Below are 22,303 nucleotides of genomic sequence, written 5' to 3'. Positions count from 1 at the left end.
TATATTTTTAGTAGTATATAAATGAAGGGTTCTATAAGAATAAAAGCTATATACTGTTATATGAATGAATATTGGTTTGGGGTGGTGAAGCATGTGTGGATAAATCTAAATAAGTCTCGTATTTGGTATAGCTCAGAAGTGAAGGAACTCATTTCCACTTGTAACCCCAAAATTCAACACACAACTTGATAAAGAATAGAAGGATAAAAAGCAATTGAATGAATATATGATACTGAAATTATCATAAGCAATCTGATACCAATTTATTAAAACATCTTCAGTGAAAGAGAATTGACTTTTAAAGCCATAATTTTTCCTACTCATTAAAAGATTGTAATGTTGCATGAAACCAACAGACAATAAATGTTTTTAAAATTATTTAATGAGGTGATTCATTTGTTTTCATGGACAAACTATCTGGGAAATCCCTGTTTATTTCCCAAAAAATGCCAGGAAGAAGAGTCAATTTTAAAATGGTTCAGCCCACTTTACGACTTCTGTCACCCCTTTTCAACTCCAATGCTTTTGTTCCTATCAATGTTTGAAACCCTTTTATGAGCTGTAGCCTAGATAAGGCCCTCTCAGTCACCTCTCCTTTGTGACTAATATAGTTCAAGCGCTGTAGCTTATATGTACACAGCAGAGAAGAGCAGCCCAGTATCTAGATACAGTGCTTCTTTCTCTGCAGATATTTTGACAATTGTCAAAAGATGGAAGCAACCCACGTGTCCATCAATCAAGGTACGGATAAACAAAATGTGGTATATACATACAATGGAATATTATTCAGTCATAAAAAGGAATGAAGTTCTGATACATGCAACAGAATGGATGAACCTCGAAGACATCATGATGAGTGCAATAAGCCAGACACAACAGGACAAATATTGTATGCTTTTACTGATACGAAATAATTAGAATAAGCAAATTTATGGAGTTAGACACTAGGTTACCAATGGCCAGGGTGGGAGCAGGGATGGGGAGTTAATGCTTAAATTGTATAGAGTTTCTATTTGGAATGATGGAAAAGTTTTGGTAATGGAAGGTAGTAGGGTAGCACAACATTATGAACATAACAGCACTGAAATATGTATTTGAATGTGCTTAAAGGGGAAATTTTAGGTTGTATATATGTTACTAGAATAAAAATTAAAAAAAATCCATATGACTGTACAACACAGTGAACCCTAAAGTAATCCATAGACTATAGTTAATAGTCCAATTATAAAAATTTTCTTTCATGAATTGTAACAAATGTTGAATTGTAACTAATTCAAGGTGCTAATTATAGGGTGGTATACGGGAACTCTGTATTTTATGTGAGATTTTTCTATAAACCTACAACTTCTCTAATAATAATAAAAAAATAAGAGATATTTCTATACACCATAAATGAACAACACAAAAAAGAAATCAGGAAACAATTCCATTTACAACAGCAACTAACAGAATAAAATATTTAGGGCTAAATTAAACCAAGGATATAAAGGATTTGTACATGGAAAACTATAAATCACCACTGAAAGAAATTAAAGAGGATCTAAATAAATGGAAAGCTATCTCATCGGAAGACTTAATATTAAGATATCCATATTACCCAAGGTGATTTACAGTTTCAATGCAATTCAAATAAAAATTGCAACAGCTTTCTTGGCAGAAACTGAAAAGTTAGTTATCTAACTAACCAATAAAACAGAACTGAGATTTTAGAAAGAAAAGCACACGTAGAGCCAATGAGTTTTGAAAAGGGTGCCAAGTACACTCAATGGGAAAAGAACCAGATATCGAAATGCAAAAGAATGAAAGAGGACCTTTACCTCATACCATATATAAAAATTAACTCCAAACGGATCTATCTAAAAATAAGATCTAAAACTTTAAAAACCTTAGAAGTAAAGGGAAATATTTTCAAGACCTTGTATTAGGCAATGGATTCTTAGACTTTACACCAAAAGCAGGAGCAACACCAACAAAAAAAACAGATAAAGTGTACTTCATCAAAATTAAATACTTCTATGCATCAAAGGACATTATTGAGGGAGTGAAAAGATACCCAAGAGAATGAGAAAAATATTTGGAAACCACATATCAGGTATGAAACAGCTGTATAAAGCTAAACTTCCTCTACTCAGATAATATGTTAAAATAAGGAATTACCTTTTATTATTCTCTTGCTCTTCCTCTGGTAATGGCTTCTGCTTTTTCCTGGTCTGTTCTTCCAACAGCCAACTTTTCCTCTTCAACCCTTTCTTATGTTCTGGATTCAGGTTTATACTCTGAACCACAGCCTCAATGACATCTGTAACTGTATCTGGACCTAGGTGCAGTGCTCCTCCTTCTTTTCCTTCATTCAATTCTGGGCTGACAAACTGGGCAGCCTGGAGCGCTTGCATCGATATCACAGCCTGGAGGGGACATTTCCGAGGTCGACCTGGTCTGCGTTTCACAAAGTTGTTCCCTGTCCTAGCCTGCCTTTGAAGTTTTTTGGCTTTTAAAATTTTATTGACGTGGTCCAGATTTTTCTTAGTGGCCAAAATTTTGTCATAATTGCACATTTTCCGAGACTGGCGATGCATAACTTCCATTATACTTCTCTTGATGTGATGGGGGGAACAGCTGCTTGGCAACTTTTCAGAAAGGAGTGAGATACTATTACTGCAAGAGTCACTGGGGACTGCAGGCACTAGAAGGCTGTCTGTTTTTCCTAGGATTCGCTCCTTACTGTGGCTATGGCCTGGACTGGAGGAAGGTGGTACAGAGGCAGCGGCAATCACAGCATCAATATTTTCCTCCAGGGGCTCTGGGTCTTCATGTTGTACCATCCGCTGTATCAGACTGTCTACAGAGTCATCCACAGAAGTTCCCAATCTTGGACTTCGAGAGGGAACTCCATTTACTAAAAAAGAAAATAAATCACATATAGACCAAAATTTGAAAAAAGCCAGTTATTGAAATAAATTTTTACCCAGGATAAAAAAAAAATTCTGCTGTTTTCCATAAGAACTTTAAACATCAGTTACCATATATCTTTATCTTTCACAGATAAGTTCATTTTTTACTTTCCTGAATAAAATAGGCTATATTACAAAAAGTATAATAAAACAATAATTGGCTAATGTTTATCTAATCTGTGGTTTAAACAAAATTCATAAAACCAATTCTCACTTTTTGATGTGATGAGCAGAAAGAAAGTTTACATTCTTCAAAAACTGAGGTACACTCTACATGATTTTTCTGGAAACCTAAAAATGCTCTAAAAAATTAAAGCCCAGTTAAGAGACTTGAAAATTAGAAGTTGGGTAAACAACTAAACTTGTCTGGTCTCAATTGTGAACTTTACTTTCAAACTCAGCGATATTTGATATCATTTATCACCACTCACTAAAGCGTCTGTCTTAAAATCCACAGCTAAGATTATACTCAACAATGGAAGACTAAAAGTTTCCCCCCTCAGGTCTGGAACAAGACAAGGATGACTGTTTTTACTACTGCTATTCAACATTGTACTAGAAGTTCTAGCCACAGAAATTAGCCAAGAAAAAGAATTAACAGACATCAAAATTGGAAAGAAAGTACCTCTATACATCGATGATGTAATTTATATATGGAAACCACCAAAGATTCCACAAGAAAATTATTAGAGCTAATCAATAAACTCAGCTAAGTTGTAGGGCACACGAGCAACATGCAAAAATCAGCTTGTTTCTATACACTAGCAATGAACAACCCAAGGAGGAAATGAAGAAAACAACACCATTAATAATAGCATCTAAAAGAATAAAATATCTAGGAATAAAGTGAATCAAGGATATAAATGGAAAAATACAAATTAATACTGAAAAAATTAAAGATATAAATAAATGGAAAGATATCCTATGCTCATAGAAGACATTATTATTAAGATGTCAACCCTACCCAAAGTGATCTATAGAGTCAATGTAATTCCTACCAAAATCCCAGCAGCCTTTTATACAGAAATGGAAAAGCTGATCCTCAAATTCACATGGAATTGCAAGGGGTCCAGAATAGCCAAAACAATCTTAAAAAAGAACATGGATGGTAGTAGTACTACACTATGAATGTAATTCACACCTGTGAAACTATATGAAAGTAGTCAAAAAAACAAAATTGAAGGATTCACACTCCCTAATTTCAAAACTTAGTACAAAGCAATAATAATCAGTGTGGTGCTGGCGTAAGGACAGACATATAGATCAATGGAATAGAATCAAGAGTCCAGAAATAACACATATCTATGGCTAACTGATTTTTGACAAGGGTGCCAAGCCCCTGCTATGGGGAAAGAAGGGTCTCTTCAACAAATGGTGTGGGGAAAACTGTATTTCCACAGTCAAAAGAATGAATTTGAACCGGTACCTCAAACCACATACAAAAATTAACTCAAAATGTATTAAGAACCTAAATATAAGAGCTAAAACCATAAAACGCTTAGAAGATAACAGTAGATGCAAATCTTTATTACCTTGCATTTGGCAAAGGATTCTTAGATATGACACCAATAGCATGAGCAAGAAAAGAAAAAAAATCAAATGAGATTCACCAAAATCCTGACTCAATTGTTTCTATGATCATAAAGTTTGATTATATTACAACTACTTGTGACCTCATTAAATTTAACTGTAGAGGTTGTCAGTACTCAGTACTTGTTATTTTACCTTTTATATCTACATTCCCAGTGAACATGTTTATTCCCAAGTTTCAAAATAAGATCACCTATGCAACATCATGTATACTGAGCACCAATCATATGGCACAGATTCAGTCATCCAAGCTCAGGTCACATCACTGATTATTGGTCTTTCATTTTCCCCATGGCTAACAAAATTTTGACTTATGTTAGCTTGATTTCTTTGAATCTATCCATTTTTCCTTCATTCCCCCTACTGCCATCCAAGCTTACCTTATCTCCCTGTCTGAAAGCTAAAGCCCAAGTGCTTGTGATGGTATTAAAAACATGTCCACAAAGTTTGACACATCTGTCATCTAGTGGTAGTCGAATTTTCCTCTCCTTGAATATGAGCTGCCCTTAGTGACTTGCTTCCAGCAAGGATAGTTTAATGGAAGTAAAAATGTGTGATTTTCAAGGCTAAATCACAAAAAGGAATATAGCTTCCACCTGGTCTCTTTTGGGACACTTGCCCTTGGAACTCTGCTTTCATATTGTAAGGAAATTCAGGGAATGTGCTGGTACGGTAGACAACAGATCCTGCTGATATCTCAGCCTGCAGCCATTATCAAACCCCAGACATGTGAATGAGGAAACCGTTGAGGTGACTCTAGCCTGCTGCTATCTGGCTACAATTGCAAGAGAAACCATGAGCATCATCAACGAATGACAGTTCAAGATATTACAAATCCTCAAGAAGACTCGTTACTATCAGTCTTTTTAATTTTAATCATTCTAATGTGTGTGGATGATATCTCATTACGGATTTAATTTGCATTTCCATGATGGTGAGCATATTTTCATATGCTTAAGGACAATTCATATGTAATTCTTTTGGGAGGAATCCATTCAAATAATTTTGCCTATTATTTTTATTCTGCTGCTTAACTTTTCATTTTCTAATGTGTTTGAAGAGCCTGAGTTTTAAAATTTGATGAAATCCAATATAACATTTTTCCTTTTGTGTTCTGTACTTTTTATCTTATGTTCTCTGCTTTTGACTACTCTAAGGTAATGAAGACTTTCTCCTGTGTGTTCTTTTTTTTTTTTTTTTTTTAATTCAGTTTTATTGAAATATATTCACAAACCATACAGTCATCCATGGTATACAATCAACTGTTCACAGTATGATCATATAGTTATGCGTTCATCACCACAATCTATTTCTGAACATTTTCCTTACATCAGAAAGAATCAGAATAAGAATAAAAAATAAAAGTGAAAAGAGAATACCCAAACCATCCCCCATCCCACCCTATTTGTCATTTAGTTTTTACTCCCATTTTTCTACTGATTTTTTTTCAATTTTTTAACTTTGTTTATCAAAAAATTAAAAACAAACAGGCAAACAACAACCAAAAAAACTCCACAACTTTTCAAACAAAGCAATGGATTAAGGAAAACAAATAACCTAAAATAACTACTTTGCTTCCAATATGTTCCTACCATACCCCAAGAAAATTAATAAACCATGTCCAAACAGAGGAGTAAGAAAAACAAATAATCTAAAATAACTACACTGCTTCCAATATGTTCTTACCATACCCCAAGAAAATTAACAACCCCTAAGAAAACAAAGGAATAAGAGAAAAAAAAAACCTAAAATAACTCTATTGCTTCCAACATGATCTTACTATATCCAAGAAAGTTTACAAACCATAATCATTCCTGAGCATTCCCATAACATTGAGATTACCCTCCATAGTTTATCTGTTCTTATTAGATTATCATTCCCCCTCCACTAATTGGTATCTCTAGGTCCCCTACATTCTACAGTATAAAACATTGTACATTTTTCACAGAATTCACATTAGTGGTAACATACAATATCTCTCTTTTTGTGCCTGGCTTATTTTGCTCAGCATTATGTCTTTTTTTTTTTTCAATCTTCATTTTATTGAGATATATTCATATACCACGCAGTCATACAAAACAAATCGTACTTTCGATTGTTCACAGTACCATTACATAGTTGTACATTCATCACCCAAATCAATCCCTGACACCTTCATTAGCACACACACAAGAATAACAAGAATAATAATTAGAGTGAAAAAGAGCAATTGAAGTAAAAAAGAACACTGGGTACCTTTGTCTGTTTGTTTCCTTCCCCTATTTTTCTACTCATCCATCCATAAACTAGACAAAGTGGAGTGTGGTCCTTATGGATTTCCCAATCCCCTTGTCACCCCTCATAAGCGACATTTTTATACAACTGTCTTCGAGATTCATGGGTTCTGAGTTGTAGTTTGATAGTTTCAGGTATCCACCACCAGCTACCCCAATTCTTTAGAACCTAAAAAGGGTTGTCTAAAGTGTGCGTAAGAGTGCCCACCAGAGTGACCTCTCGGCTCCTTCTGGATTCTCTCTGCCACTGAAGTTTATTTCATTTCCTTTCACATCCCCCTTTTGGTCAAGAAGATGTTCTCCGTCCCACGATGCCAGGTCTACATTCCTCCCAGGGAGTCATATTCCACGTTGCCAGGGAGATTCACTCCCCTGGGTGTCTGATCCCATGTAGGGGGGAGGGCAGTGATTTCACCTTTCAAGTTGGCTTAGCTAGAGAGACAGGGCCACATCTGAGTAACAAAGAGGCATTCGGGAGGAGGCTCTTAGGCACAACCATAGGGAGGCCTAGCCTCTCCTTTGCAGCAACCGTCTTCCCAAGGGTAAAACCTGTGGTAGAGGGCTCAACCCATCAAACCACCAGTCCCCTATGTCTGTGGTCATGTTAGCAACCATGGAGGTGGGGTAGGCGAATACCCCTGCATTCTCCACAGGCTCCTCAAGGGGGCACTGCATCTTTTTTTTTCCCTTGTTTTTTTTTTTTTAACTTTCCCTTCTTTTTTAAATCAACTGTATGAAAAAAAAGTTAAAAAGAAAACAAACATACAATAAAAGAACATTTTAAAGAGACCATAACAAGGGAGTAAGAAAAAGACAACTAACCTAAGATAACTGCTTAACTTCCAACATGTTCCTACTTTACCCCAAGAAAGTTACCTAATATAGCAACATTTCTGTGAACTTGCTCCTACTATATCCATCAGAAATTAACAGACCATAGTCATTCCTGGGCATCCCCAGAACGTTAAATAGCTTATCTGTTCTTCTTGGATTATTGTTCCCCCTTCCTTAATTGCTCTCTACTGCTAGTTCCCCTACATTCTACATTATAAGCCATTTGTTTTATATTTTTCAAAGTTCACATTAGTGGTAGCATATAATATTTCTCTTTTTGTGCCTGGCTTATTTCGCTTAGCATTATGTCTTCAAGGTTCATCCATGTTGTCATATGTTTCACGAGATCGTTCCTTCTTACTGCCGCGTAGTATTCCATCGTGTGTATATACCACATTTTATTTATCCACTCATCTGTTGAAGGACATTTGGGTTGTTTCCATCTTTTGGCAATTGTGAATAATGCTGCTATGAACATTGGCGTGCAGATATCTGTTCGTGTCACTGCTTTCCGATCTTCCGGGTATATACCGAGAAGTGCAATCGCTGGGTCGAATGGTAACTCTATATCTAGTTTTCTAAGGAACTGCCAGACTGACTTCCAGAGTGGCTGAACCATTATACAGTCCCACCAACAGTGAATAAGAGTTCCAATTTCTCCACATCCCCTCCAGCATTTGTAGTTTCCTGTTTGTTTAATGGCAGCCATTCTAACCGGTGTTAGATGGTATCTCATTGTGGTCTTAATTTGCATCTCTCTAATAGCTAGTGAAGCTGAACATTTTTTCATGTGTTTCTTGGCCATTTGTATTTCCCCTTCAGAGAACTGTCTTTTCATATCTTTTGACAATTTTATAATTGGGCCGACTGTACTATTGTCATTGAGTTGTAGGATTTCTTTATATATGCAAGATATCAGTCTTTTGTCAGATACATGGTTTCCAAAAATTTTTTCCCATTGAGTTGGCTGCCTCTTTACCTTTTTGAGAAATTCCTTTGAGGTGCAGAAACTTCTAAGCTTGAGGAGTTCCCATTTATCTATTTTCTCTTTTGTTGCTTGTGCTTTGGGTGTAAAGTCTAGGAAGTGGCCGCCTAATACAAGGTCTTGAAGATGTTTTCCTACATTATCTTCTAGGAGTTTTATGGTACTTTCTTTTATATTGAGATCTTTGGTCCATTTTGAGTTAATTTTTGTGTAGGGGGTGAGGTAGGGGTCCTCTTTCATTCTTTTGGATATGGATATCCAACTCTCCCAGCCCCATTTGTTGAAAAGACCATTATGACTCAGTTCAGTGACTTTGGGGGCCTTATCAAAGATCAGTCGGCCATAGATCTGAGGGTCTATCTCTGAATTCTCAATTCGATTCCATTGATCTATATGTCTATCTTTGTGCCAGTACCATGCTGTTTTGGCAACTGTGGCTTTATAATAAACTTCAAAGTCAGGGAGTGTAAGTCCTCCCACTTCGTTTTTCTTTTTTAGAGTGTCTTTAGCAATTCGAGGCATCTTCCCTTTCCAAATAAATTTGATAACTAGCTTTTCCAAGTCTGCAAAGTAGGTTGTTGGAATTTTGATTGGGATGGCATTGAATCTGTAGATGAGTTTGGGTAGAATTGACATCTTAATGACATTTAGTCTTCCTGTCCATGAACATGGAATATTTTTCCATCTTTTAAGGTCCCCTTCTATTTCTTTTAGTAGAGTTATGTAGTTTTCTTTGTATAGGTCTTTTACATCTTTGGTTAAGTTTATTCCCAGGTACTTGATTTTTTTAGTTGCTATTGAAAATGGTATCTTTTTCTTGAGTGTCTCTTCAGTTTGTTCATTTCTAGCATATAGAAACATTACTGACTTATGTGCATTAACCTTGTATCCCGCTACTTTGTTAAATTTGTTTATTAGCTCTAGTAGCTGTATCGTCGATTTCTCAGGGTTTTCTAGATATAAGATCATATCATCTGCAAACAATGACAGTTTTACTTCTTCTTTTCCAATTTGGATGCCTTTTATTTCTTTGTCTTGCCGGATTGCCCTGGCTAGCACTTCCAGCACAATGTTGAATAACAGTGGTGATAGCGGGCATCCTTGTCTTGTTCCTGATCTTAGAGGGAAGGCTTTCAGTCTCTCTCCATTGAGTACTATGCTGGCTGTGGGTTTTTCATATATGCTCTTTATCATGTTGAGGAAGTTTCCTTCAATTCCTACCTTTTGAAGTGTTTTTATCAAAAAGGGATGTTGGATTTTGTCAAATGCTTTTTCAGCATCTATTGAGATGATCAATTGATTTTTCCCTTTTGACTTGTTAATGTGTTGTAATACATTGATTGATTTTCTTATGCTGAACCATCCTTGCATGCCTGGAATAAACCCCACTTGGTCATGGTGTATGATTTTTTTAATGTGTCTTTGGATTCGATTTGCAAGTATTTTGTTGAGGATTTTTGCATCTATATTCATTAGGGAGATTGGCCGGTAGTTTTCCTTTTTATAACATCTTTGCCTGGTTTTGGTATTAGATTGATGTTAGCTTCATAAAATGAGTTAGGTAGTGTTCCATTTTCTTCAATGTTTTGAAAGTGTTTGAGTAAGATTGGTGTCAGTTCTTTCTGGAAAGTTTGGTAGAATTCCCCTGTGAAGACATCTGGCCCTGGGCATTTATTTGTGGGAAGATTTTTGATGACTGATTGGATCTCTTTGCTTGTGATGGGTTGGCTGAGGTCTTCTATTTCTTCTCTGGTCAGTCTAGATTGTTCATATGTTTCCAGGAAACTGTCCATTTCCTCTACATTATCCAGTTTGTTGCCATACAGTTGTTCATAGTATCCTCTTATAATTTTTTTAATTTCTTCAGGATCTGCAGTTATGTCACCTTTGTCATTCATTATTTTGTTTATATGGGTCTTCTCTCTTTTTGATTTTGTCAGTCTAGCTAGGGGCTTGTCAATCTTGTTGATTTTCTCAAAGAACCAACTTTTGGTGATATTTATCCTCTCTATTGTTTTTTTGTTCTCTATGTCATTTATTTCTGCTTTAATCCTTGTTATTTCTTTTCTTGTACTTGGTTTAGGATTGGTTTGCTGTTCATTTTCTAGCTTCTTCAGTTGATCCATTAGTTCTTTGATTTTGGCTCTTTCTTCCTTTTTAATATATGCATTTAGTGCTATAAATTTCCCCCTTAGCACTGCTTTTGCTGCATCCCATAGGTTTTGGTATGTTGTGTTCTCGTTTTCATTCGTCTCTATATATTTAGCAATTTCTCTTGCTATTTCTTCGTTAACCCACTGATTGTTTAGGAGTGTGTTGTTTAACCTCCAGGTATTTGTGAATTTTCTAAGTCTCTGATGGTTATTGACTTCTAATTGTATTCCATTGTGGTCAGAGAATGTGCTTTGAATAATTTCAATCTTTTTAAATTTATTGAGGCTTGTTTTATGTCCCAGCATATGATCTATTCTGGAGAAAGTTCCATGAGCACTAGAAAAGTATGTGTATCCTGGTGATTTGGGATGTAATGTCCTGTATATGTCTGTTAAATCTAATTCATTTATCAGATTGTTTATGTTTTCAGTTTCCTTATTGGTCTTCTGTCTGGTTGATCTATCTATAGGAGAGAGTGATGTGTTGAAGTCTCCCACAATTATTGTGGAAACATCAATTGCTTCCTTTAGTTTTGCCAGTGTTTCTCTCATGTATTTTGTGGCACCTTGGTTGGGTGCATAGACATTTACGATTGTTATTTCTTCTTGCTGAATTGCCCCTTTTATTAGTACGTAGTGGCCTTCTTTGTCTCTCAAAACATCCCTGCATTTGAAGTCTATTTTATCTGAGATTAATATTGCTACACCTGCTTTCTTTTGGTTGTAGCTTGCATGAAATATTTTTTTCCATCCTTTCACTTTCAGTTTCTTTGTGTCCCTGTGTCTAAGATGAGTCTCTTGTATGCAACATATTGATGGTTCATTTTTTTTGATCCATTCTGCGAATCTATATCTTTTAATTAGGGAGTTTAATCCATTTACATTCAACGTTATAACCGTGAAGGCTTTTCTTGAATCAGCCATCTTATCCTTTGGTTTATGTTTGTCATATTTTTCCCCTCTGTCTATTAATATCCTTTATTGTACCCATACCGAATCTCTTTAGTACTGAACCTTTCTCCAAGTCTCTCTGTCCTTTCTTTGTTTCTCTGTCTGTAGGGCTCCCTTGAGTATCTCCAGTAGGGCAGGTCTCTTGTTAGCAAATTCTCTCAGCATTTGTTTGTCTGTGAAAAATTTAAGCTCTTCCTCAAATATGAAGGAGAGCTTTGCTGGATAAAGTATTCTTGGCTGGAAATTTTTCTCACTCAGAATTTTAAATATATCGTGCCACTGCCTTCTCGCCTCCATGGTGGCTGCTGAGTAGTCACTACTTAGTCTTATGCTGTTTCCTTTGTATGTGGTGAATTGCTTTTCTCTTGCTGTTTTCAGAACTTGCTCCTTCTCTTCTGTGTTTGATAGTGTGATCAGCATATGTCTCGGAGTGGGTTTATTTGGATTTATTCTATTTGGAGTTCGCTGAGCATTTATGATTTGTGTATTTATGTTGTTTAGAAGATTTGGGAAGTTTTCCCCAACAATTTCTTTGAATACTCTTCCTAGACCTTTACCCTTTTCTTCCCCTTCTGGGACACCAGTGAGTCTTATATTTGGACGTTTCATATTATCTATCATATCCCTGAGGTCCATTTCGATTTTTTCAATTTTTTCCCCATTCTTTCTTTTAGGCTTTCATTTTCCATTCTGTCATCTTCGAGGTCACTGATTCGTTGTTCAACTTCCTCTAGTCTTGTACTATGAGTGTCCAGAATCTTTTTAATTTGGTCAACAGTTTCTTTAATTTCCATAAGATCATCCATTTTTTTATTTAGTCTTGCAATGTCTTCTTTATGCTCTTCTAGGGTCTTCTTGATTTCCTTTATCTCCTGTACTATGGTGTCATTGTTCATCTTTAGTTCTTTGAGTAGCTGCTCTAGGTGCTGTGTTTCTTCTGGTCTTTTGATTTGGGTGCTTGGGCTTGGGTTATCCATATCGTCTGATTTTTTCATATGCTTTATAATTTTCTGTTGTTTTTGGCCTCGTGGCATTTGCTGAACTTGATAGGGTTCTTTTAGGATTTGTAGACCAATTGAAGTCCTTATCTCTAATTTATCAGATCTACAGCTTCGTGGAGTACACTTTCTCTAACTAACCAGCAGGTGGCGTCCACGATCCACCTGTTCTCCACAAGCCAGTTCTCCCCTGCTTAGCCTTTTTGGTGAGTGGGGGAGTGAGTCTTGTGGGGTCCAATTGGTGTACCAAGCTTGTGTGTGTAGTTGGTGTTGCCCGCCCTGTATATGGGGCGTGTTTCTGGGCAGTCAGGGAGGGGGGGGTGGCTCTAACAATCAAATCTCCCTGGTGATCCTAGAGTTTTAAAGCTGCTGCAATAGTCTAATCCTTCAGTTCAGTCCTGCCACAGTTTGTCTCTGCCACTGACCCACAAGTCCTTGGTATTGGCGTATGGCTCCTGAGACTTGCAAGTGGGCCCCTCTTCCAGGCCGTGCACCCCGGGTCCTCTGTTGAGGGATGACTGTGCTATGTCACAGGTGAGTGCCGTCCCCCCAGGGCAGTTCTGGGCTGCTGGGCTGTGTAGGGAGGCTCCCAGTCTGCTCAAATGATGGCTGAATGGGGCTTTGTTAATTCACACTGCTCTACCTTCCCAACTCTGGGACAATCAGCTGAGGCTGCAGGGAAGGCTAATGTCCACGCCGAGTTTTGTGGTGGGTGCCTGTTATTTGAAGCACTTCCGTCACACTGGGTTGTCTGGGGCAGTTCTGGGCTATGGGGCTGGCGATGGGCAGGAGTGTTTCCTGTCCACCAGGATGATGGCTGTGAGCGGACACACCCCTTTTCTTGGGAAGTTGTGGTGTTTAGTGAATTTTCTCAGCCACTGGATTATTGCGTTTTGTTTCAGAGCTCTCCTAGTTCTCCTCTTGACTTGACCTGCCCAAATAGCAAGTCTTTGAAGCTTTCTGTATTGGGCTTCTTAGAGTAATTGTTTTAGAAAGAGAAAAAAGGATTAAAAAAACAAAACAAAACAAAACAAAACAACAACAAAAAAAACGGGCCCTCCTCAGAGATCTAATGGGTTATTGAAATGCTAAGAGACAAAGCAACCAGGGCCATTAAGGAAAGGTCCACAGGGCAGAGAGATCAGCTTTTCTTCGGGATTTGCATATGCGCCTCAGGGCCCTTCCCCTTTCTATGTTCACCAGAACTCCAAAAATCCTCCGCTTTTATTTTGGAGTTTTTCGTGTTGTTTTTTTTCTATGCCTGTCTCCTCTCTGCTGGGCTGGCTGCTCTCAGATTCTCTGGTGTCTGGTCTCAGTCTATCTATGGTTGGAGTTTGAATCAGTAGATCAGTAGAATGAGTTTCCGATAAGGGCTGCCAGTGCAGTTCTCCCTTCTCCTTCCCGGAGCTGACAGCCCCTCCTCCCCCGGGACTGAGCCTGGCAGGGAGGGGCGCGGGTCCCCTGGCCACAAAAACTTACAGATTTCGCTGATCTCAGCAGTTCCACGTTTTCATGAGTGTTGTATGAAGTATGCCCAAAGTCAGATTGCTCTGTGGTGTCCAGTCCACGCAGTTCCTGGCTTTCTACCTACTTTCCTGGAGGAGTAACTAAAACATACAGCTCACCAGTCTGCCATCTTGCCTCCTGTGTGTTCTTGTAAGATTTACAGTCCCAGGAATTACATACAGGTGTACATACAGGTGTATGGCCCATTTCAAGTAAAATTTTGAGCAAGGTATGAGATAAGGTCAATGATTCTCTTATTCCATAAGGATAACTAATAGTTCAAGCACTATTAAAAAGACTATCCTTGCCCCATTGAAATACAGTCACATTCGTCAAAAATCAGTTGAAATGAGCCACCTCGACAGGTGAAGTCACTGCCCTCCCCCCTACGTGGGACACGACTCCCAGGGGTGTAAATCTCCCTGGCAATGCAGGATACCACTCCCGGGGATGAATCTGGACCTGGCATCATGGGACTGAGAGTATCTTCTTGACCAAAAGGGGGATGCAAAATGAGACAAAATAGTTTCAGTGGCCGAGAGATTTCAAATGGAGTCGAGAAGTCACTCCGGTGGACATTCTTATGCACTATATAGATAACACCTCTTAGGTTCTAACGTATTGGAATAGCTAGAAATAGATGCCTAAAACTGCCTAACTCCAACCCAGCGGTCTGGACTCCTGAAGACGATTGTATAATAGTGCAGATTACAAGGGGTGACAGTGTGATTGTGAAGACCTTGTGGATCATACCCTCTTTATCTAGGGTATGGATGGATGAGTAGAAAAACGGGGATAAAAACTAAATGACAAATAGGGTGGGATGGGGGGGATGGTTTCGGTGTTCTTTCTTCACTTTTATTTTTTATTCTTGTTCTGATTCTTTCTGATGTAAGGAAAATGTTCAGAAATAGATTGTGGTGATGAACACATAACTATATGATCATACTGTGAACAGTTGATTGTATACCATGGATGATTATACGGTATGTGAATAATTTCAGTAAAACTGAATTTAAAAAAATCAATTGAAATAAAAAATATATATGGGAGTGTATTAGTTAGGGTTCTCTAGGGAAACAGAATCAATGAGAGGTGTCTCTGATTATCAAATCGTAAAAGTGACTCACGCAACTGTGGGTATACACGAGTCCAAATTCTGTAGAGCCATCAACAAACTGTCAACTCCAAGGAAGATGTCCGATGAACTCCTCAGGAAACAAACCGGCAACTTCGACGAACTCCTCAGGAAATGCTTCACTGGGCAGCCGAAGAAGAAGTGAAGGTCCTCTGTCTGTCTTGCTTATAAGTCTTCAACTGATTAATTGGATTAAATCCAGCCAATTGCATTCTCTCATTGTGGAAGGCACGCCCTTTGGCGAGTCATCAGCCACAGGGACAGTCAATTGACTGATGATTTAATAAACCAGCCTGTTGGTTTATTAACCAGCCTCAAACGTCCTCACAGCAATTGATTGCCAGTGTTTGCCTGACCAGACAGCAGGGTCACGTGGCCAAGTTGACACATGAACCTAACCATCACAGTCCACCCCTTGTCAACTTGGCAGTTATACACATCACCTAAAACTGTATCTTCAAAATGAACATTACACCTCATGCCATATGATAAGGGGCTAAGACAGGGAAGAAAGCAAAGATATTTGCTTTACAGACAAATACCAACATAATCATAACAAAGCAAGGAGGAAATATTCATGTCATCATAGTCCTTGTTTCTGTAACTGGTCACATGGCCGTAGTTCATATTTATCACGACCTTCTTCCACTACCCATTCCATGTTCCCTTTACCCTCAGCAAGCACTTCAGCTGGCCGTGGTTCTTTGCCTGGTGGGGTGACCCAAACCTTCATTCCTGAAGTTTCTTGGCCATTGGTAGCCCTGCCTGGATTGGGTTGTTGCAGTTTTCCATTGACTTGAATCACAGGGTATGGTAGTACTAAGACAGGCCCAGGGGATCTCCTGTATTCCAGAAAAACTCTTCTTTACTTCCATTGTGTAGCTGCAGTGCTATTTCCCCTTGATAGTCAGGATCAATCCCCTTCCTTGCCTGTTGATTCAGAGGCATAAGAAGCCCAAAGTGGCCAGGTGGCAGTCTTAACTTCCAGTTCAATGGGATTATTGTTGTGTTTCCTGGTGGAAGCACTCCTCCTTTTGGAACCAAGACCTGTAGACCAGCAGAGCTTAAGCTTGCAGGGACAGGAAGCAAAAATTTACCCAGTGGATCACTAGGAGTGATAGTGAGTGGTGCCACTCCTGTTTCCACTCCTTGATTCCTGACCCATGAATCCTGGCTATGGGAGAAACAGCACCATAGAGTGGATGCTGATTCAGAGCATCCACAGCCTCCTGGAGAACACCGCCCCAACCCTGCAAGGTATTGCCACCTAGCTGGCGCCATAATTGAGTCTTCAACAGGCCATTCCACTGTTCTATCAACCCAGCTGCCTCTAAATGACAGGGAACATGGTAAGACCACAGAATTCCATGAGCATGTGCCCATTCCCTCACTTCGTTTGCTGTGAAGTGGGTTCCTTGGTCCGAAGCAATGCTGTGTGGAACACCATGATGGTGGATAAGGCATTCTGTAAGTCCACAGATCGCAGTTTTGGCAGAAGCATGTCGTGCAGGGAAGGCAAATCCATATCCGGAGTATGTGTCTATTCCAGTAAGAACAAATCGCTGCCCCTTCCATGATGGAAGTGGTCCAATGTAATCAACCTACCACCAGGTAGCAGGCTGATCACCTCGGGGAATGGTGCCATATTGGGGACTGAGTGTGGGTCTCTGCTGCTGGCAGATTGGACACTCAGCAGTGGCTGTGGCCAGATCAGCCTTGGTGAGTGGAAGTCCATGTTGTTGAGCCCATGCATAACCTCCATCCCTACCACCATGACCACTTTGCTCATGAACTCATTGGGCAATGACAGAAGTTGCTGGGGAAAGAGGCTGATTGGTATCTACCAAACGGGTCATTTTATCCACTTTGTTATTAAACCTTCTTCTGCTGAAGTCATCCTCTGGTGAGCATTCACATGGGACACAAATATCTTCATGTTGTTTGCCCACTCAGAAAGGTCTATCCACATACCCCTTCCCCAGACTTCTTTGTCACCAATCTTCCAATCATGTTCCTTCCAAGTCCCTGACCATCCAGCCAAACCATTAGCAACAGCCCAGGAATCAGTATACAGACGCACCTCTGGCCAGCTCTCCTTCCAAGCAAAGTGAACAATCAGGTGCACTGCTCGAAGTTCTGCCCACTGGGATGATTTCCCCTCACCACTGTCCTTCAGGGACATTCCAGAAAGGGGCTGCAGTGCTGCAGCAGTCCACTTTTGGGTGGTGCCTGCGTATTGTGCAGAACCATCTGTAAACCAGGCCTGAGTCTTCTTTTCCTCAGTCAACGGACTGTAAGGAACTCCCCAAGATGCCACAGCTGTGGGCTGGGAAAGAGAAGGTAAGGTGGAAGGAGTGGGGGCCATGGGCATTTGGGCCACTTCCTCATGTAACTTACTTGTACCTTCAGGACCTGCTCGAGCTCTATCTCGTATATACCATTTCCATTTTATGATGGAGTGCTGCTGTGCACGCCCAACTTTATGGCTTGGTGGGTCAGACAACACCCAGCTCATGATAGGTAACTCAGGTCTCATGGTAACCATGGTTAAGCGTTCTGTCTCTACTAAGGCCGAGTAGCAGGCAACAGCTGTTTCTCAAATGGAGAGTAGTTATCTGCAGAGGATGGTAAAGCTTTACTCCAAAATCCTAAGGGCTTGCGTTGTGATTCTCCTATAGGAGCCTGCCAAAGGCTCCAAACAGCATCTCTATTTGCCACTGACACTTTCAGCACCATTGGGTCAGCTGGATCATATGGTCCAAGCAGCAGAGCAGCTTGCACAGCAGCTGGGACCTGTCGCAGAGCCTCATCTTGTTCTGGTCCCCATTCAAAACTAGAAGCTCTTCTAGTCACTCGGTAAATGGGCTGGAGTAGCACACCTAAATGAGGAATATGCTGTCTCTAAAACCCAAAGAGGCCAACTAAGCGTTGTGCCTCTTTTTTGGTTGTAGGAGGGGCCAGATGCAACAGCTTATCCTTCACCTTAGAAGGAATATCTTGACAGGCCCCACACCACTGGACACCTAGAAATTTTACTGAGGTGGAAGGCCCCTGTATTTTTGTTGGATTTATCTCCCATCCTCTGCCACACAAATACCTTACCAACAAATCTAGAGAAGTTGCTACTTCTTGCTCACTAGGTCCAATCAACATGATATCATCAATATAATGCACCAGTGTAATGTCTTGTGGGAGGGAGAAATGATCAAGATCCCTGAGGACAATATTATGACATAGGGCTGGAGAGTTGATACAACCCTGAGGTAACACAGTGAATGCAAACTGCTGGCTTTGCCAGCTGAATGCAAACTGTTTCTGGTGGTCCCTACTGACAGCAATTGAGAAAAAAGCATTTGCCAGATCAATAGCTGCATACCAGGTACCAGGGGATGTGCTGATTTGCTCAAGCAATGATACCACATCTGGAACAGCAGCTGCAATTGGAGTCACCACCTGGTTAAGCTTATGATAATCCACAGTCATCCTCCAAGACCCATCTGTTTTCTGCACAGGCCAAATAGGAGAGTTGAATGGGGATGTGGTGGGAATCACCACCCCTGCATCCTTCAAGTCCTTAAGAGTGGCATTAATCTCTGCAATCCCTCCAGGAATCCGGTATTGCTTCTGGTTCACTATTTTGCTAGGCAGGGGCAGTTCTAGTGGCTTCCACTTGGCCTTTCCCACCATAATAGCCCTCACTCCAGGAGTCAGGGAACCAATGTGAGGATTCTGCCAGTTGCCGAGTATGTCTATTCCAATTATGCATTCTGGCACTGGGGAAATAACCACAGAATGGGTCCGGGGACCCACTGGACCCACTGTGAGACGAACCTGAGCTAAAACTCCATCAATCACCTGACCTCCATAAGACCCAACTCTGATTGGTGGACCAGAGTGACGTTTTGGGTCTCTGGGAATTAATGTCACTTCTGAACCAGTGTCTAATAATCCACAAAATATCTGATCATTTCCTTTTCCCCAATGCACAGTCACCCTGGTAAAAGGCCGTAGGTCCCCCTGGGGAAAGCTGGGAGGAAGATTAACAGTATAAATTTTTGGCAGTGTAACAGGGTCCTTCCCCAAGGGTACCCGGCCTTCCCTTCATTCAAGGGGCTCCGGATCTGTAAACTGTCTCAAGTCTGGGAATTGATTAAGGGGCCGTGACTCTCTGTTTTTGTAATTCAAGGCAGACTTTTGTTCATGCAACCTAGAATTCTTCTACCTATACAGTTCAAACAAGAATTTAGTTGATTGCCCATCTATTTTACTACTTGGTACTCCATGATCCATTAGCCAACGCCATAAGTCTCTGCGAATCATACTATTTTGATTGCTGCTTTGGAGCCTGTTTTCCATTATGGTAGCCATGCCCACCTTGTCTGTGGCGATTAACTGCAGCCACTTGGCTTCTACCGACTCGGGACCCAATTATCCCCATTGTGTTTAAGGATTCCAGCTCAGTAACAGCAGTTCCTACAGTAATATCTGACCTACAGAGAAGGGCGACCACAGAGCTCTTCAGGGATGATGGAGCTAGTCTCACAAATTTATTCCTTACAGTCCTGGTAAAAGGTGTGTCCTCTGGACATTCCAGAGCTGTGTGAGCAGGTCTTCCATGATAAATCCACTCTTAACTTTCCAATCTCTCTAAGCCTTTGAATCCCCTCCTCCAAATTGTACCAGGGCAGTTCTGGCATTTCAACCTCTGGTAATGCCAGCCACCTTTTGATCTATGCTTCAGCCAGCCACCCAAACGGTTAACACCCTTTCTAACCCCTCGAGCTACAACACTGAATGCAGAATCTCTGCTTAGTGGGCCCATATCAGTAAATTCAGCCTGATCCAACCTTATATTCCTTCCACCATTATCCCACACTCTTACTATCCATTCCCACACATATTCCCCTGGTTTCTGTCTGTATAAGTTGGAAAACTCATACAGTTCCTTTGGAGTATAGCGTACCTCTTCATGAGTCACACTTTGTACCTCACCCTTCGGGGCCTGTTGGGACTTCAGCCTAGTTATAGGTCTTGAAGAAAAACTGGTGGTGGGGGTGGGTCATGAAAAGAGTTAGAATTATCTCTCAAGCCATTCACCTCAGGACATTCTGTTGCATTTTCATCTCTTAAAACAGGATTAATCTCTCCAGACAAAGGAATGAGGGCTGCTTCCTCAGGGGAGGTGACTACAGGATTAGCAGGCAATGAAGGGTTAATCTCCTTAGGTGGGGGTTGGGTGGCAGGCTCCTTAGGGCAGACTGGAGGTAGGGAAGCTGTTTCCCCAGGACAGCCCTCTACAAGTAAATCTAACAATGACCCAGCAGAATCCAGGGTTCCAATGTCCTCACTGCCATTATTATCAATCCATATGTCCCTATCGCAAGTTTCCGGATCCCATTCTTTTCCAATCAATGCCTTTACTTTAACAGCAGACACCCTGAGAGGTTGAGATTTTAGTTTACATTGTAAATTTGCTACTTGCACAATGAGAGACTGCATCTGGTTTTCAGAAACTTCCAGTCTGCGGGCACAGGAAATAAGATTTTCTTTCAGGGAACACATGGAAACTTCTACATCTGTCATACGGCATTTCAAGTTTCGAATTTGAAGCCTTTAGCTCATCCCTTTCTCTTACAACTTTATCCAAAGTATCTAAGAGCAGGCAGCCAACATCATTATACCTCTTAATACTGCAAAACTCCGTGAAGGTGTCGAAAACACTGTCACCCAGAGCCTTGCTTCGTACTAGAGCATGATTAGGAGAATCAAATGGTGCTATTGTGTGTATTTCCTTTGCCAACTCATGCCATGGACTGTCAGTGCCCTCTTGATTATTGGAAATAGAGTCATTAGTGCCTCTGAATCTAATCAGAGTAGAAAACAAATTGTAAAAGCCCATTTTAAGATTCTGTTTCTCAAGAACCACTTTCGGTACCAAGTTGTATTAATTAGGGCTCTCTAGGGAAACAGAATCAATGAGAGGTGTCTCTGATTATCAAATAGTAAAAGTGACTCATGCAACTGTGGGTATACACGAGTCCAAATTCTGTAGAGCCATCAACAAACTGTCAACTCCAAGGAAGATGTCCGATGAACTCCTCAGGAAACAAACCGGCAACTTCGACGAACTCCTCAGGAAATGCTTCACTGGGCAGCCGAAGAAGAAGTGAAGGTCCTCTATCTGTCTTGCTTATAAGTCTTCAACTGATTAATTGGATTAAATCCAGCCAATTGCATTCTCTCATTGTGGAAGGCACGCCCTTTGGTGAGTCATCAGTCACAGGGGCAGTCAATTGACTGATGATTTAATAAACCAGCCTGTTGGTTTATTAACCAGCCTCAAACGTCCTCACAGCAATTGTTAGGCCAGTGTTTGCTTGACCAGACAGCTGGGTCACCTGGCCAAGTTGACACATGAACCTAACCATCAGAGGAGCAACTATTCTTGGACTATGTTGTTCCATCGAAGGACAGGTCCATCCTTTTCCCAGTATTACACTGTCCGGAATAATAAAGACTTACAGTAAATCTTGCAATCAGTAGTGTAAGTCCCCCAATTTTGTTCTTCAGAACCATAAAATTCTTCTGGCTATTTCACATGCTGTGTATTTCTATATAAATTTTAGAAACAGTCTGTCAATATATATATACAAAAAAAGCTTGCTTGAATTCTGATTAGGATTTCATTGAACCTACAGACTGATTTGGGGAGAGCTGATATTTTAATATTGAATCTTCTAAATAAGAAACCTAGCATATTTTTCCATTTACTCACATACTAATTTTTTTGAAGAAGGTTTTGCATTTTTAATCATATTCTATTTTTTGTTAAATTTATGCTAAATAGTTACTGGTTTTTAATGCTGCTGTAATTGATAATTTGTTTAAAATTCAATTTCAAATCGTTCACTGCTGGTATATAGA

At 40.0% G+C, this 22,303-nt stretch overlaps 1 protein-coding gene across 6 annotated transcripts in view; it reads right to left on the bottom strand.

Annotated features, from left to right (window-relative positions):
- The window catches only part of ASH1L (ASH1 like histone lysine methyltransferase), a 337,510-nt gene that overhangs the window by 152,762 nt on the left and 162,445 nt on the right, over window positions 1-22,303 (bottom strand). For all 6 annotated transcript variants that reach the window (XM_037825772.1, XM_037825775.1, XM_037825773.1 and 3 more), the window contains one exon: window positions 2,158-2,896. In XM_037825772.1, coding sequence (XP_037681700.1) covers window positions 2,158-2,896 — 739 coding nt within the window. The remainder of the gene's footprint in view (window positions 1-2,157; window positions 2,897-22,303) is intronic.

The sequence above is a fragment of the Choloepus didactylus genome, chromosome 2 (genome assembly GCF_015220235.1).
Source record: "Choloepus didactylus isolate mChoDid1 chromosome 2, mChoDid1.pri, whole genome shotgun sequence".
NCBI classification, from domain to species: Eukaryota; Metazoa; Chordata; class Mammalia; order Pilosa; family Megalonychidae; genus Choloepus; species Choloepus didactylus.
Note: the sequence above shows the minus strand (reverse complement) of the source record. Positions and strands in the feature narration are given on the sequence as shown.